Here is a 16,408-nt window from a genome sequence, read left to right as displayed (position 1 = left end):
CTTACCCTTGATATGCATGACTAAGCACCGCTTATTAAGGATTTTTTATGCATATTAATAGATTTTTGTGGAATGAGGCGTGACGAAAAGTTGTGACGTCACAAATAAAATTGTGTATAATCATTTTTATAAGAGTTTGACCATGATTTTTGAAAAAGCGTGCGTGATATTTTTTATGAGACCTTGACCGTGTTTTTTGAAAAATAAGTGTGGTTATCATGACCCCCTATACTAGCTGGGGCGGAATCCGCCCCCCAGATCGAATAGGGTTAAATCAATGTTTACATCTGTCACGTTACCGTTTAAAATATTATTCGATTCTTAAATTCGAATACACTGCATTATTATCATGCACGGTACGTTAATGCATATTACCGTTGCGTACTTAACATAAAGCCCTGTTAAAGTGAAACTTTTAGGGCTACAGAGTACGAGTCGAGCATTGCCGTATGAATATTTTGAGAAATAGACGAACACGGCAACTCTCATAAATATTATGTTCAGGATTTATATAAATAGATATATCCTTTGCGTGCATATGTCAAATTCTGGATAAGACGGAACTCGAAACTCGGATGGATGAAAACAAAGTAAATGAGATGACGTAATTAATTTAAAGTTAATTTTCGTAAAGCAGACGTCAAACCACAATCAGAACCTACACCTCTGCGCGTAAAAAACAATGAGAAAAATTATTGTTCATACTTATCACTTTCAAATATGCATTATGATATGTCAAGATTGAGCCTTTTTGACATAAAAAATTACCCATTAAAAAGATAAATGAAATTAAGAATGCATTCCTGTGTTGTGTGTGGGTACCAGTGTTAGTACAGCTTATTTTTTATAATGGTATAAAAAAGAATTGTGTTGTATAAAATATATATATTTTTAAACAAAAACCTATTTTCTTACTCAATAGTTTGCCACGTAGAAAATAAAGATAACGAGTTCCCAGTTTTAGTTAACCATTGTTTAAATAAATCTCTCTTTTGAGAGGAAGACAGAAGTGAACTAGGAAGGCTCTGGCCATGATGAGAAGTTAAATAATTTTTTTGTGAAATATTTTTTATAAGAAAAGTTACAATCCCTTCACATATGTTTTACGTAGGCTTACCGACAATAACATACTAAACTTTCATGTCGTGAGACTAATTATTTCTTCAGAAAATGAATTAAATTCCCTCTGTTTACTTCTTTTTTTCAATACAGGAAATGAGCAACAACTTGAACTGTGAAGAGGTGTACATTTCATATGATCTAAATTTTGAGGAGAATACTGTATAGTTCTTGTTTGAGGATCTCTGTTTAACCAATAAAATACAAAATCTATTGCTTTCATTTGTATTGAATGGTCATTGTGACTTTAAATTTTGACATTCAGAGGCAATTTTGAGTGTTGTTGTTGAGCAACCTCGTTCCCAGGGCTCTTTTTTCACTTTTTTTGGCTGACGGCGCTCAAGAAAAAATGAAAAAAAGAGCCCTGGGAACGAGGTTGGTTGTTGAGAAAAAATCCTACTTTGTTTTGTACTTAGTTTGTACAAGTATTTACAATAAAGTTTGTTATAAAATTTGTTATAAAAAATGACTTTTTGTGATTTGCATAGCGTGGCAAATTTTGTTTCTCTAATTTCAATATATATAAACTTTTTCCTTGTAACCTGGTAAATTTGATGAAAAATTTGCCTTGTATATATTTTGTAAGATTGTTGATCGGACAAAGTTTGTGGTTTACACAATTACGGTGTCTCCCATTGACTTGTTTTCAGGTTGAATTTTGTTTTTATTGTGAGAATTTGAAAATGATGCGATGTTGGGCATGAACTATAACTTACTTTGATATCGTTTCGGTTTGGAGGAAAATGTTTATCAACCAAAGTTAGAACTGACATCGCTGTGTTTGAATTAACGTTTTGACCAAACGCCAAGTTGAACTAAATTACTTTTCTCTTTCTAATTTTTCTGGATGTTTTCTGATGTCGTTGATAAACAAACTCATGGTTATATCCTGATTTTGCCAAAGATTCTTTATAAAATGGTATGGATGCATAATACTTCCTCGTTAGAAGATAGGTTTGAAAGTCCTAATTCAATTGATAGAGGAATTGTCACAGCAATGTTATTAATGTTAACTAGTCGATAAAGACCCATGGAAAAATCCACTTTGGCAATAAGACATTGAAAACGTTGGTGGTTTAAGACGTTTTGCTGACGTCAGCATTGCAAATCCAAAAAAAATTGGCAAAATTTAGTTTATTTGTTGCCTGTAACGTGTAGAGGTTGAAACGTTGATCAAAATAATGTATAGGATCATATCTTTTCTACGAACGAATACGGACATATAAGGGTTTAAAAATTTTGCTGACGTCAGCAATGGTCTATCAAAACCCCAAAATTTTTATTCTGAAATCTGGCAGAGTAAAAAAAAAGCACTCTTCACACTGCAATCTTCCAAAAGCTCAGATTATATTATTAATATTATCAGTTTGTAAAATTGCGATACCCACAATATCTTGTGTACTTTTTTAAAGTTGTTTTGAGGTTCCAATACTTTCGAAAAAAGTTGACTAAACCGTTTTACATACACATCCACCATAAAATTTATGTTGTGTGATATTTTCTTTCTCATTGCCTAAAAACAGAAATATATTTAGTTGTGATTTTTTGTATATATTTCTTTTTATTTATACAGCCAGCTAAATATATTTTATTTCCTAATTTATTTCCATCTATTTTTATTTACTCTAGCTAGTATTTTTATCCCAAAGGTTTGCTAAAAGATATCGTTGACAACGTGTCGATTTTTAAGAAAAATTACTTGTCTTTGTTGTAATTGTTTGTGTATCTTCAAGCCAACAGCATCTAGCCAGTTAGTCAGTATACACACAACAGTTGAATCTGTACCAAATGTTTTACTTTTTAACATATGAAAACAAAAATTATATAGTTTTATATAGTTTTATTTAGTTTTTTTTAAATATATATATATGAGCATTGTGTCCCAACAAAAGGAGAGAAGTAGCTTATAGCTAGTTAGCTGTTACTTTTACCATCAGTGAGAAAACAAAAATAATGTTTAAAATTTTGATCAGGTTCGATAAATTTTTAAACGATGAAAGGAAAGTCAAAAATAACGTGAATTGATAAATATTTTCTTCACAAACAAGTAACCATAAAAATCTTCGTAATGCTGATCGCCATATTTGTTGTTGCAAAAAAATGCTTGCAAAAAATACTTCTACATTTATCTTTTAAGCATAATTTAAAAAAGCCGTACACGCAATCTCATTGGTTGACTAAGTCTGTTGTACCAGGGCCTCGTACGCGTTTCATCTTCATATCAAAGATTACAATATTTATATCTGATTCTGTTTTGCATATGCATAAAGAATATTAGCTGTAATAATGAAGGGACGTAACTGTCTTGTACTAACTAGATTTTTTATAAAAATCAGGAAAAGGTAATTTTGAAAATTTTGTGATAAATAAGGTAGCATGTTGTTCAACGAGCCAGTTCAAAAAAGTGTAAAATTGGCACGTTGACGTAAACGCTGAAGTTAAGTATGCAAAACTTCAGGATTTAAAACAGCTTTTTAAATCAGTATGTAAATTCTCCCTGCACTTCTACATTACACAGAAATTTGCATTTTACGTTCATTGAAACACAAATACTTTTTAGGGATAGGGACACATTGTTTTTGTTTTTACTAGATTTTGTTTTAATTAAATAAAGTGTAAATCAACAAAAAGTCAGTCATTTTGGTATATTAAATACATTCCTGCCCTTAAAAGTTCACATAAAAAACAATTTGCAATGTTTAAAAGCTTATTTTATTAAAATTAATTCTTTCGGTATTGCCTGTCCCACCTCAAAAAATGTGAACCTAGCCTCTTTTGCAAAATATTGGGAACAAATATTTAGAAAGTTTATTCAGTACAAACTTTAATTGTTGATTCGTGAAAGTTTATCCAAAATGGGTACATTTAAGCCCGTGGGGTATATTCAAGTTCGTGCTTTATCCAGCCCATTTCAACTGGGCTGGATAAAGCAGTTCACCTTAAACCTGAAATACCCGTTTTAATTAAATCTAATTCTGACTTCTAATATTTCTCAAGAACAAACTTTGTGTTTTTCTGCTACAATTGACAAGGTAGCTATATCCCTTGTAATTAACGAGGCTGCTCACCAAATTATAAATTACTCAAAAATTTACACACATTATTAAAAATATATCATCCTCTGGCATGGTATATATCGGATATAGCATGTGTCCTTAACTTGTCATTGAAACGTTTAAATACACTTCGGATTTAGTGGCTAAGAGGAGACATAATTTTTAAAAAACCTAACTAAGAAACCTTTTACTTTAGACATATATAATTAAAGTAGCAGTTATAACTTAAACTAATAAACTAAGCCCGCATTAAGAGAATATGGCTATGGGTTGAAAACTAAAAACCTGGTACCTAGCCTAAAATATATTTTTACAAGAAATTAAAAAAAAGGTTGCGAAGCATTTCAAAATGTGCAAGCAAATTATATTACGCGAAACTAACAAAAACGAATAACGCGTGTTAAAATATTGTACCGCCTTTTCCCACAGAATGATAAAAGTAGAGAGCGCAATACAAAATTACACTTATAGATATGTAATACATCGAGTTGTACAACCCGCAGAAGTTGGTCCTAACGTTAACGATTTCTTAAATGACCTTATAACAAAACAGTATTTTTTCACGTAAAAATAGCGGCACTAGAAGCCACAGAATCTGCTGGAACGAATTTCGATAACTCACGGGAAACGATTAAAACAAAAACAAACAAATCAAAACAGTTTTTTAACTTTATCAAGATTTATTAAATAGCTACAATTTTGGGCAGAAAAACAATAACGGTTTCGCCTTCTTTTCACCACACGCATTGGAAGATTACATCACTCACTTCCATTGTACACAATCTAAAAGAAAAAGAAAACATTTTCGTATAGTGGAGTTTCCATCGCCGTTAAGGGATGGCCAAGTCAATGGAATTGAAAGCGCTGTTTTTCATCTCATAAATAATTAAGGCTAATTCGGAAAAGTATAAAAGAAAACTAAACAATCCGGCAACTTTACTAATTTTAAATGCAAAGTTCCAACCATACCAACAGTTTCCAAATCTGACAAAATCATTTTAAAAGTGTTTATTTTTTCAGAATTTGATTGATGCAAGGCCAAGGGAAATTAAGTAAGTTTATTGCCCTAGACCCATTCAAAAACACATGCTTCTCATCATTCAGGCATCATTCATCACCCAGAGGAAATTATAATGTCTCTTGTCTGTGTTTTAGAAGCTGAGTACACAAATACAAAAATACTACGAGTGCTGAACTTTGGCAATCATATTTTGCAATTAGACCCTTTTCAAAACTATGCTGAATCATGTCAATTATTAAATTCAGCACTAATAGAAAAGCACCTTGGATAGGATTCTTTGTTGGATGAATAAAATGACTGACAAATGATTGATCGTGAATAAAATAGTAAATTTTACACAAATAATTTAAAAAATAATGAACTTTTTTATGTAGGTTGTTCTCAAACACACGTGGGCAGTGGACAAGAAACTGTGATGTAAATTCTCTTGGTCTATTATTCCTGAGAATATTCTAAAATAAGAGGGTGTCAATAAGCTGCAAACGCCCACATATATAAGGGCGAGTTCGGGCAACGTTTCGAATTAAATTAGCGGTTGTCTTACAAAACCGCCCGCACTTTCCCGAACTTGCCTGGAGCATTCCCAAAATGCAATTCCTTGTAACATACCTTGTGAACGATAGTTGGAAAAAGGGTGTACGGACAACTAATTCCTATTGACAATTACATTGCTGTTGGTAGCAAAAGTGGATATGTTTTTTAATTACTGTAACAGGTTACTTATATAATAAATAAGAAACTGTGATAAAAAACAGTTGGTCGGCTCACTCTAGCACCCAGAGCTATTTGTTTTGTCTGCGCCCTAGCTACAGGTTTTTCTATATCTGGCTATCAGTCAGGTAGTAATACAGCTTTTCCATATGTATTCTACAAATTACTTTTAATTCTTTTATACAAAACAGAGCTCTAGCTACCTTTCGTGTGATTAAGCCTTACCTTGATTTGGATAAAACCAATTAAAATTGATAATATTGTATTCTTACCTCTTCTTAGAAGCAATAAAATAAAACACAGCTCGGCGCGTTATAATTGTAGAAATTACTTCAATATTTCTTTAGAAAAGGGTAGCTTACACAGGAGCTTTCCAATCCAACTCAAATCTCCAGAAAAAGCACAGCAACAAAAAAGCTTTAAATACACAAGTAAAGTCGATTAGAAACAGGACTAGCAATAAATTATTTCAAAAAAGAAAACCGTTTTAATACTATTATTTTTCATTAAAATACAACTATAATAGTATTAGAAGCAAAATTGCAAAATAATTAATTAATTATTTATACAATAATTAGCTATAATAAAAAGAAATAAGGCATATTTTAGGTCTGTAAAATATACGTGTCTAAAATGCCGACAACCGTTTCTTGTTCACAGTCTATTCCTCTTTGCGTGTTCAAGTTCGGCGGACGTATAATCTGGACCAAAAGACGGGGGTCAAAATCTGGGGGTGGGGGGTGTACGAGCCGTACTTATTGCATTTTTTACTAGACTTATACTTTAACCCCTCGGTCTAAATTTTTTCTGTTTTATTAGAAAAAAAAATACCCTAGCTTTATGTGCAAAAATATCAGTCCTATTTCTTTACGCTGATTTTATATAATTTTTTTTCTATCGAAATTTTGAGAATCTCAATAATTCTTTTGGTATACCTGGCGTGTAGCAAACGTGCTCCACAATTTCGCTCAATTGCTTCGCAATAAATATATATATATATATATATATATATATATATATATATATATATATATATATATATATATATATATATATATATATATATATATATATATATATATATATATATATATATATATATATATACATAAAAACAGAACAGTAAAAGAAAATAACGACCTAATTCAACAATTTCAATGGTACTGATTGTTCTTGAACTTTCGAGGTTGGTTTAATGTGCTTAATATGTAATGCTTCTGCTGAATTTCTTTCGAATTTGTTGTTTCTATAGCCACCAGACAGAATTTCGAAATAGTCTATGGTGACACTTTGGTGGCCAGGCTTCTGTGCATGTTCAACCAAATGTGACTTTTTATCACGTCCATACGTCCATGGTGGTTCGTGATGCGTTCTGCACATCTTCTACCTATTTCTCCTATATAAGTAGTTTCACAATTTTGATCAGGACATGTGTCTATATATATCAAGTCGTGTTTGTGTTTTTTCTCAATCTTATCTTTAACATTGAATTTCGAACTTAGTTTTGTTCCTGTGTAGATAATTCTGCACGTATTGTTTGCAGGTACAAAATTTTTCAAAGTGTTACGTAATGACTTTATAGTCGTTTCTCCTAATTTTCCTTTATATGGTAACATCAAAAAATCCTCTTGGATATCAGTATTTGATAATGTTTGTTGAATTGGCTGCACTGCTGTGTTCAAATGTTTAACCTTTTCAATTGTTTGTTCAATAACCGAATTTCGATAGCCATTTATGTCTCTAAACACTTTCTTAAGGTGTAGAACTTCTTTCTGTAAATGCTCTTTGTTGGAACATACTTTGATTGCTCTAGACACTAAGGTTTTTAATGTACCTCTTTTCCATGTGGTTGGCGCAAACGACTGCCAATAAAGATATATATTGTTATTAGTACTTTTACGATAAACTGTGGTTTGGATTCCAAATTCTTCCCTTATTACAGGTACATCCAAGAAAGCAATAGTACCATTCTGCTCTGCTTCATATGTGAATTTTAATGTTGTTATGGAAATTGTTCACTTTCGACATAACAAAAGCTATCGAACCTTCTTTTATGTACGCAATAGTGTCGTCAACATACCTTCTCCATGGGCTCATGTGATCTTTCAAGGATGGAAGAATTGTTTTTTCTAACTGAACCATGAATATACCTGCAAGAACTGGGCCTAACAGCGATCCCATTGCAACACCATCAGATTTTATAAAAATTTCGTTATTATAGCAAAAATAAACATTTTTCGTGCAAAGTATGAGAAGTTCTTTCATTTGTTGTTTAGCTATATTCGTCTTAATTTCCTTGTTGATGTAAATTCGTTTAAAAATAATGTCAATTGTGAAGTATAAAGGAACGTTAGTAAATAATGAAGTGACATCGAATGATATAAGCTTTGCCCTTAGGCCCTTATGAGTTTCTTCGGTATATAATGTTGTTTTATATGTGTGATGAACTCATTGGTGCTTTTAACAATGTATTCAGATGTACTTAGTGGTTATAAAAGTTTTGCTAAGTATTTAGCAAGGTTGTATGAAGCTGTATTGATGTTAAAGATTATTGGGCGTATAGGTAAATCATTCACCGTTCCATTTGTTTGTAATTTATAGTTTTTTGCAGTACCATAGAATCTCGCTGGTGCTGAACCTGTTGGGTATCAACGTTGTACGTTTATAGAACATTTAGAAGAAACAAAAAACAACATAAAGCGAACTTTTAGATAGAACAAAAGATCTAAGTCCGTAGTAAGGTCAATTACTGTAAATGATGTGATCTGATTCGTTTATTTTGATCCTCTAATTATCTCTTCAACTCATGACATGAACTGATAATATCCTTATTATTCAATGAAAATGTCCGATCAGATCAGTACTTATACTTAAAAAAATGTGTAATAAAGCAATAAAGTCGAGCTGCACAAATTCGTTAGAATACGCGTTATGTTCGTGTAATCACCACACACGACTCTAATAATCAATTCTTTGCACTAGAATAATAAATTTACCATTAAAAGTGATAGATAGATCATATATAGGGGTGATATCAATGTCTCATTTGCGTGCTACGATATCAACACGAAAACAGTTCTAAACAAATGCAGCGAAGGGGTTTATTTTCTTGTGTTGGACAGTTAATGTTGTAATAATAGGTAAACATAAGAGGCAAACAAACCGACATAACAGTTTAGGTGAAACACTATGCACGAAGGATTACTCATTAGTTATGAACATGTTACGTCATTTCCGTATTAGCTATTTATCGCAGAATTTGTGTGATTTAGACGTAAATCAGTAGTTATTTTAATATTTAGCGGAAAAAAAGATTACCGTTAAAGGAACAAAATTAAACGTTTATCGATTATCATCTTAGGAGTTTCGCAATGGTGCTTGTTTAAAATCATGCGTTATCTTCTTCCCACAAACAAATGCTTATCTAAGTTATTGACAGAGACAGACTGATCACGTTTATCAACAACGCTTTCAACATACTTCAAAGGCCTTAATTAAGCCTCTAATGAAATTTAAGACAAAAAATAAAACAAAATGTTGGTCACCGAAATTTTTTTTTCACGATGTTGTGAAATATCTATTTGCACTAAACTGCACCTGTCGGAAAGCACAGCATGAAATTAGCTCTGGTAAAGATCAAGTGTCTGGCAGACGTGTAAGCTCTATAGACATTTTACAAAATAATCCCAAATTGTATTCATTCCATTCAGATATAAGTTAGTGTGAGATATAACGTTAAATTATTACCTGCGATTCTTCTTAATTATGACGGAAAGCAGGAATAACAGAAAAATGGAAAGGACAATAAAAAATCAGTAATCAACAACCTATTTTCTGCAGTTTAATATAAATGCTTGGCTATTATTGCCATTATTAGACAAACTATATTAAATGCTAAGTTGTTCCTTATACTTTAAAGAATATGACATTCTGATCCACGATCAACATTGTTTTATTTCCTGTAACGCTTATGCTATGGCGACTTATTCTGGAACGGTTTTGTATCGTGTATGGCATTTAAGTTTTGTTACAAGATTACGTTGAAAAACGTTTTGCACTGTTTAGAAATGCCGTGCGCTCATTGAGGTACTACTGAAAATAATTAGAACTAATAGCACCAATGACTTATCTGAACCATTTGAATCTGATTGTATAGTTAAAACTTCCCGAATCTTGACTCTACAGTAGGCTCCCGGTTATTCGAACCTGCACTTATTCGAATAATTCGGTTATTCGAAGTGAGATGGCGTTCCCCTTGGATCTGCTTACCCAACTCAGGCAGAAACACTCTCGGTTATTCGAACTTCAGTTATTCGAATAATTCGGTTATTCAAAGTGATTTTTATTCCCCTTGGGGCCAATTATAGGCTAAGTCACCCTCAGTTATTCGAATTTTTCTTATTGGGAGATCGTCGAGTGAGAACATTGATTTTCTGCGATTAAAACACTTTTTTTCTTCAAAAAATCAGGTTTCAATATTCATGGCTATTTACACTCTTCAAGCAATTTCTTCAAAAGTTCAATATTATCCTTCGGTCCAGAGAATTGAAGCAAACAGGGGATCCTCAATCCCTTATCATCTCCAAAGTTAGTTCTTTTCCCTGTCACTTTTACTTTGCAAGTACACAATCTCTGACTTCAGAAAGTAAAATATCGTTTTGGCAAATTTTCCTATTTTTCCTTTAGGCAAATGACCAACAATATCTCCTTTTTTGCAGACCGCCACTGCATATTTGTCTATGTCGTTTGTTGGTTTCATTTTAGCTTCTAGGACTTCACCAATAACAGCGTTCCATTTCTTTTGATACTCATGATATCCCATAACGGTTGAGTTACTCTCATAATACTTGATAAGAATGATTTCTATCGGCTGTGTTTCGTTGATTATCATTGAAACAAGATCCATTGTAATTTTCACTTCTTCGTCCTAATTGTGGTGTGACTGCTTTGTTGTTGTGTTGTTTCGTTTCGTTTTATAACATTCGAACGTTTTAAAAGGATCATTCAAAATTCGAACGTTTCCTTTGATTTTCAAACGTTTCATCTAATTTTCGAACGTTTCGAAAGCTCGATTAAAAAACAAGTGGGTGGATGTAAACAAACTTTTTAAAGGCTCTTCAAATCCACATTAAAGATGGCAACCGCTCAGACAACGTCAAGGAAGAAAACTGTTCTGACGATCAAAAAAAAATCTTGCTTTGAAAGAGCTTGAAAAAGAAGGAACAACTAAAAAGTCTATTGCTAAAAAGTATGGTGTCCCACCTAACACACTTTCATACTGGGTTAAGAATAAAAAAAGGGCCATTTTTACCAAGTATGAATCAGGCCAGTATGGAGTTAAAAGACAAAAGCTTTCTTCCGGAAAATACGATAACATTGATAAAGCAGTTTAAAAGTGGTTCGTTAACGCTCGTGAAAGAACTGTGCCGATTAGTGGTCAAATCATTCGAGAAAAAGCATTGGATTTTGCAAAGCAATTCAACGAACCTGATTTTAAAGCTTCAGAAGGCTGGCTAGACAGATGGAAGTACAGACAAAACATCATTTACAGAATTATTTCTGGAGAGGAAAAGTCTTGTACACCAGGGATGACAGCACAAAGTACAAAGTCAGTACAAAGCTCAAAAGAAGGCCTGGATGGATTCTGAAATCTTTACCGATTATGTGAAAAAACTCGATGTTAAATTTGAAACTGCGAGTCGAAAGATTGTCTTGATAATTGACAATTGCCCAGCTCATCCAGAAGTCACTGGTCTTAAAGCAGTAGAATTAGTTTTTCTACCACTAAATACAACGTCTAAGACCCAGCCCATGGATCAAGGTGTAATCCGAGCATTGAAGGCATATTACCGGTCAAATCTTGTGAAACGTCAAATAAAGTTCATTGACGGCGGTAAAGAGGTCCCTAAAATTAACATTCTTGAAGGGATGCAAATCTTGGTCAAATCATGGGACGCTGTTTCAAAAGACACCGTTAAAAACTGCTTTAAGAAGGCAGGCATCTCAAAAGAGGCACAGATCACGAGTCTCAATGATGCTGATGACCCATATAAATCTCTTTCTGACAGCATAAGCGAGTTGAAAAAAAGAGAAGTTGACGGCGACATCTTTAACGCAGATGATTTTGTGGATATTGATTTTGAGGTATGCACGAGTAAATCAATTGAATTGACTGATGAGGAAATCGTGGAAATCGTACTTAATGAGGACAAAGATCAAAACGGGCCGAATCTCGAAGATGACGATGATGATGAAATTGAGGCACATGACATCCCCCCGAAGAAGCCAAAGCAGTCAGAGTTGGAAGAGGCCTTAGAATTGTTGGAAAGACGGTCTTTGTTTGACAAGAATGGTTTTGAAATCAAAAAGCAGTTAAACATGATAACACGTACATGTCAAAAACACTACATCGATAGTAAAAAACAATGTAGCATTAAAGATTTTTTTAAGAGTTGAACTCCTTGTATTTACTAGATACATTTTCTTTATAACTTTCATATTTTAAAACCTGTTAACAATTTGTTCAAATTTATTCTTTCTTCAAAAAGTAAAAATTCTTTGTGTTTACACGCTCAACTGAACCACAATGCCTCAATTACTTAAGGAAAGTCCATCCCATTAAGGTTAAGTTGAAAATCTGGCGGGAAAACGAATTTTTCAGTTATTCGAACTCCCGTTTATTCGAAGTAAATTCCTATCCCCCTTGAGGCTTCGAATAACCGGGAGTCTACTGTATTTGGATACCGCCATATGTTGGCATTGTAAAAAAATTTCCTTTATGTAATACCTGTTATCTTTCTGATGATACCAAATCCATAATGAGAGCCAAAGATTGAATATAACGGGTGTATTCGTTACAGAAAATCAGGTTCGCTTGCTGGCCACTCTGATCTACAACGTGTACATAATGTGCAAATATGGCCACATTACGATGAACTCGCATCATTCGCATGCTGTAATTATAACACTTGTCTTAACCAACATAAAAACATTTATTTTTTTTAGAAATTGCGCATTTTTTTATTTCCCAAATGTGTCAACCGACTTCATTTAGGTGTGCTATAACTGCATTTGAACCAGTTTTTAGATGTTAACATATAATTTTAGCCAGAGATGTTTTATTCAGATGAGTAAAATTTTTATATAACATAATATCCAAACTGTACGACTTGAATTGTTTTCTATATCCGCAAAAAATTCACTTTAACAGGACCTTATGTTAAGCAAAGAATATTGAAATGCACTAGCTGTACTTTCCACAACGTGTGTACATACAAATAAAACTTAGCTATACAACTCATTTCTGTGTGCGTTGCAACAAAAGAATTGAAATAGTTAAGCCAGGTTAAGCGATTTAAACAATCTGCACTTCGTAATGCACAGCTACATTCGTTGACAGCAATCATAAGGCAATGAAATGAGAAAAACAAACTTATGTGGGCAATGCGCTGCAGTCCGTAGTTTGCAAAAACTTGAAACCTTTAGAATACAACAGTCGTTCTTTCTATAATGCTTGCATTGGTTCTAACAAACAAAATAACCCGTGAACCTTATCACACTTTTTAACACTAACGAAGTCAAGAATAATCACGGCTGCATTCCATTACCTTTGCCTGTGAGAAATGAGCAATGTATTAATTATGGGAACACCTATTGTTGAACCACAATTGAAATTACCCTCGTGTTTTGCGCAGCAAATACTGAGTTTGTGATAGTGTAGTTAGTTCTTTGGAAGAGGGTAGCTTACCTGAAAAATAAATTAGTGAAGCTGAGGGCGAAATTTCAAAGATCGTAACCAAAAGTAATTTTTAAAGTTGTTTCTACCAATGCAACACGCACTCTGAACTTGACATAACTAATTTGCCCAGATACGAATGGGATTTTGGACTTGATTAATTCGTTGATCTAAAATGTTAAAGCGCATTAAATTTTGCTGACGCCAAAACGCCCCAATTCCATGATATCTGAAACAATTAAAGTAAGTGCTGCTAATGCATTTTAATGTTGTTTACTTAACATAAAGCCCTATTAAAGTGAACCTCCGCCGCTACAGAGTAGTAGTAAAGTAATGCCGTAAAAATATTTTGAGAAATAGACGAAAATGACATTTCTCATAAATATTTTGTTCACGATTTATATAAATAGATATATTCTTTGCGTGCATTTGCCAAACCCTGGATAAGACGGAACTCAAAAGTAGCATGGATGAAAATAAAATAAATGAGTTGACATAATTAATTTAAAATTTATTTTTGTAAAGCGTACGTCAAATCCTATTCCTAAGCCCACACCTCTGTGTGTAAAAAACAATGAGAAATAGTTATTGGCCATACTTATCACTTCCAAATATGCACTATGATATGTCAAGATTGCCCCTTTTTGACACAAAAAAGCAATACGTAATTAACAATTAGCAATTAAAAAGATAAAATCAAGAATGCATTTCTGCGTTATGTGTGGGTACCAGTTATTAGTACAGGTTATTTTTTATTATAGTATGAGAAAGAATTGTGTTGTATAAATATATACCGTATTTCCTCTAAAGAACGCCGCGGCGTTCTTTACAAAATGCAATTTTTAGGTGCGGCGTTCTTTAGAGGGCGGCGTTTATAACAAAACCATGAGTGAGACAAAAAGCAGAAGTTGACGTTAAGTATTTTCTTTAAGATTAAATATAGATAACAAAAGAATTAAACTATGAAAAGTCTATTAAACAATGTCAATGTCAATGTCGCTATCTCCGTCCGAGTCTTCGTCGATAACATGAAAGGACTCATAGCTTTCATTTACATCACAATCGTAAATTTCAAATGGGTTGTCAGAAGATTGGTCTTCTTCCAATGCCTCAGTTGCTTTTTTCATTAAGGTAGCACCAGATGAACAGGACGATCCTTCTTTAAAACAATGGATTTGTCCATCCTCTGATCCATCAAGAGGTAAATTTAAACCACACGACTTGAAAGATTTGATAATCATTTCCGTGCTCAAGCCATTCCATGCGTCTAAAACCCATTGCACTAGCTTTCGTCGCGATAAAGGTTTTTGGTTTCCTCCTTTTGTGAACTGTTGAACACCTTCAACCATCCATTCGTTATAAGATCGATCATCCGACTCTTAAATGGTTTATTCCATGAGACATCTGGTGCCTGTATATATTTAGTGCAGCCACCGGGAATTATGACATTCTCAATTCTGCCTTTTGACGATTCTTGTTTCACGGAATCCATCATGTGACATTCAAATGAATCCCAAGCTAACAAGCGTCGATTAAAAGAAAACTTTCCTAAAACTGTTTGCACATAGTGTAAGGTGAGTTCCTCGTTCATCCATGCATTTTTTGAGGACACAACTACGCATTTATTTTTGAATTCAGTATTTAGTTCTTTGCATTCGCGTTTTGCACCACCAAAAACAATAAATGGTTTAAATTTACTTCCGTCTGCCTTTGCTGTCAAGCATGCAGAAATTCTGACCTTTTCATGACCAGTCGATTTAAGCATAATTTCTCGTTCGCCACGCTGTGACACCGTTGTAGGTGCTGTCATATCCGCCCAAACAGCAGTCTCGTCCATTGCAAGAATCGAACCAGCGTTGAATTGGTATTTCTTTGACATTTGGCGGACATGTACTACATACTGCACCAACCTGTCCACAAGATACGCTGGATCCTTTTGAACTGTTGTCGTTCTACGACGTAATGAAAGACAATTTCGTTTCATGAACTTTTCCAACCAACCTCGACTAGCCTGGAAACTATTTTTTGCAACAGTGTCCTCTCCAGCTTTTTCATCGTGCATTGCTTTTGCTTTTCTCATTATCAGTTTTCTCGAAATGCAATTGGAACGTACAAACTCATGGACGGCAACGAAACCTTAGTGGGACATTTGCCAATAGAGTTGTCAAAGCTGATATCGTTTTTTATTGAAATTGGAGATAATCATGTAAATGCGACAGTTACTGGGAAACGAAAACGAGAGATTGGTTTGAGTGTACCTGCAAAGTTCATTTGTTTTACATCTAGCAAAAGTTATGCTAAAATTCTTCACGGTGAACTGTTAAAGCGTAAAACTAAATATTCGTATTTGTCATTAGATGTAGAAGAATTTTGTGGAAGAAAACAGATCAAATTCATATAAATACCAACTTTTTTTACTTTCCCTATTAAAATGGTTTTTTTCTAATAAACGCCGCATCTAAGGTGCGGCGTTCTTTGGAGGGCGGCGTTCTTTAGAGGGCGGCGTTTATTACAAATTTTCATATAGAAGTGCGGCGTTCTTTGGAGGGCGGCGTTCTTTAGAGGGCGGCGTTCTTTAGAGGAAATACGGTATTTTTTAAACAAAAACCTATTTTCTTACTCAATAGTTTGCCACGTAGAAAATAAAGATAATATATTGTTTACGTTATGTGTCTTAGCTTATTCACAAACATAAACACTCATAGAAAAATTATTTGGCATTAATTAGAGGCAGTTTTATATCTGATAAAACTAATTGACAATTTT

General features: G+C 33.5%; 1 protein-coding gene across 1 annotated transcript; it reads left to right on the top strand.

Annotated features, from left to right (window-relative positions):
* Nucleotides 1-11,544: 11,544 nt before the first annotated feature.
* LOC130648063 (tigger transposable element-derived protein 4-like) lies at nucleotides 11,545-13,041 on the top strand. Its single transcript, XM_057454083.1, has 3 exons — nucleotides 11,545-12,322; nucleotides 12,768-12,862; nucleotides 13,015-13,041. Exons 1-3 carry the CDS (start codon nucleotides 11,545-11,547, stop codon nucleotides 13,039-13,041), a joined length of 900 nt encoding a protein of 299 aa, XP_057310066.1.
* The last annotated feature ends 3,367 nt before the right edge of the window (nucleotides 13,042-16,408 follow it).

The sequence above is a fragment of the Hydractinia symbiolongicarpus genome, chromosome 6 (assembly GCF_029227915.1).
Source record: "Hydractinia symbiolongicarpus strain clone_291-10 chromosome 6, HSymV2.1, whole genome shotgun sequence".
NCBI classification, from domain to species: domain Eukaryota; kingdom Metazoa; phylum Cnidaria; class Hydrozoa; order Anthoathecata; family Hydractiniidae; genus Hydractinia; species Hydractinia symbiolongicarpus.
Note: the sequence above shows the minus strand (reverse complement) of the source record. Positions and strands in the feature narration are given on the sequence as shown.

Bases quoted from the DNA above. Each gene is read 5' to 3' on its own strand.
- LOC130648063 (XM_057454083.1), top strand. From the start codon at position 11,545: ATGGATTCTGAAATCTTTACCGATTATGTGAAAAAACTCGATGTTAAA. The intron at 12,323-12,767 runs GTAAAAAACAAT...TATTCGTTACAG, and splicing joins TCAAAAACACTACATCGATA to AAAATCAGGTTCGCTTGCTG. The intron at 12,863-13,014 runs GTAATTATAACA...ATATAATTTTAG, and splicing joins ACTCGCATCATTCGCATGCT to CCAGAGATGTTTTATTCAGA.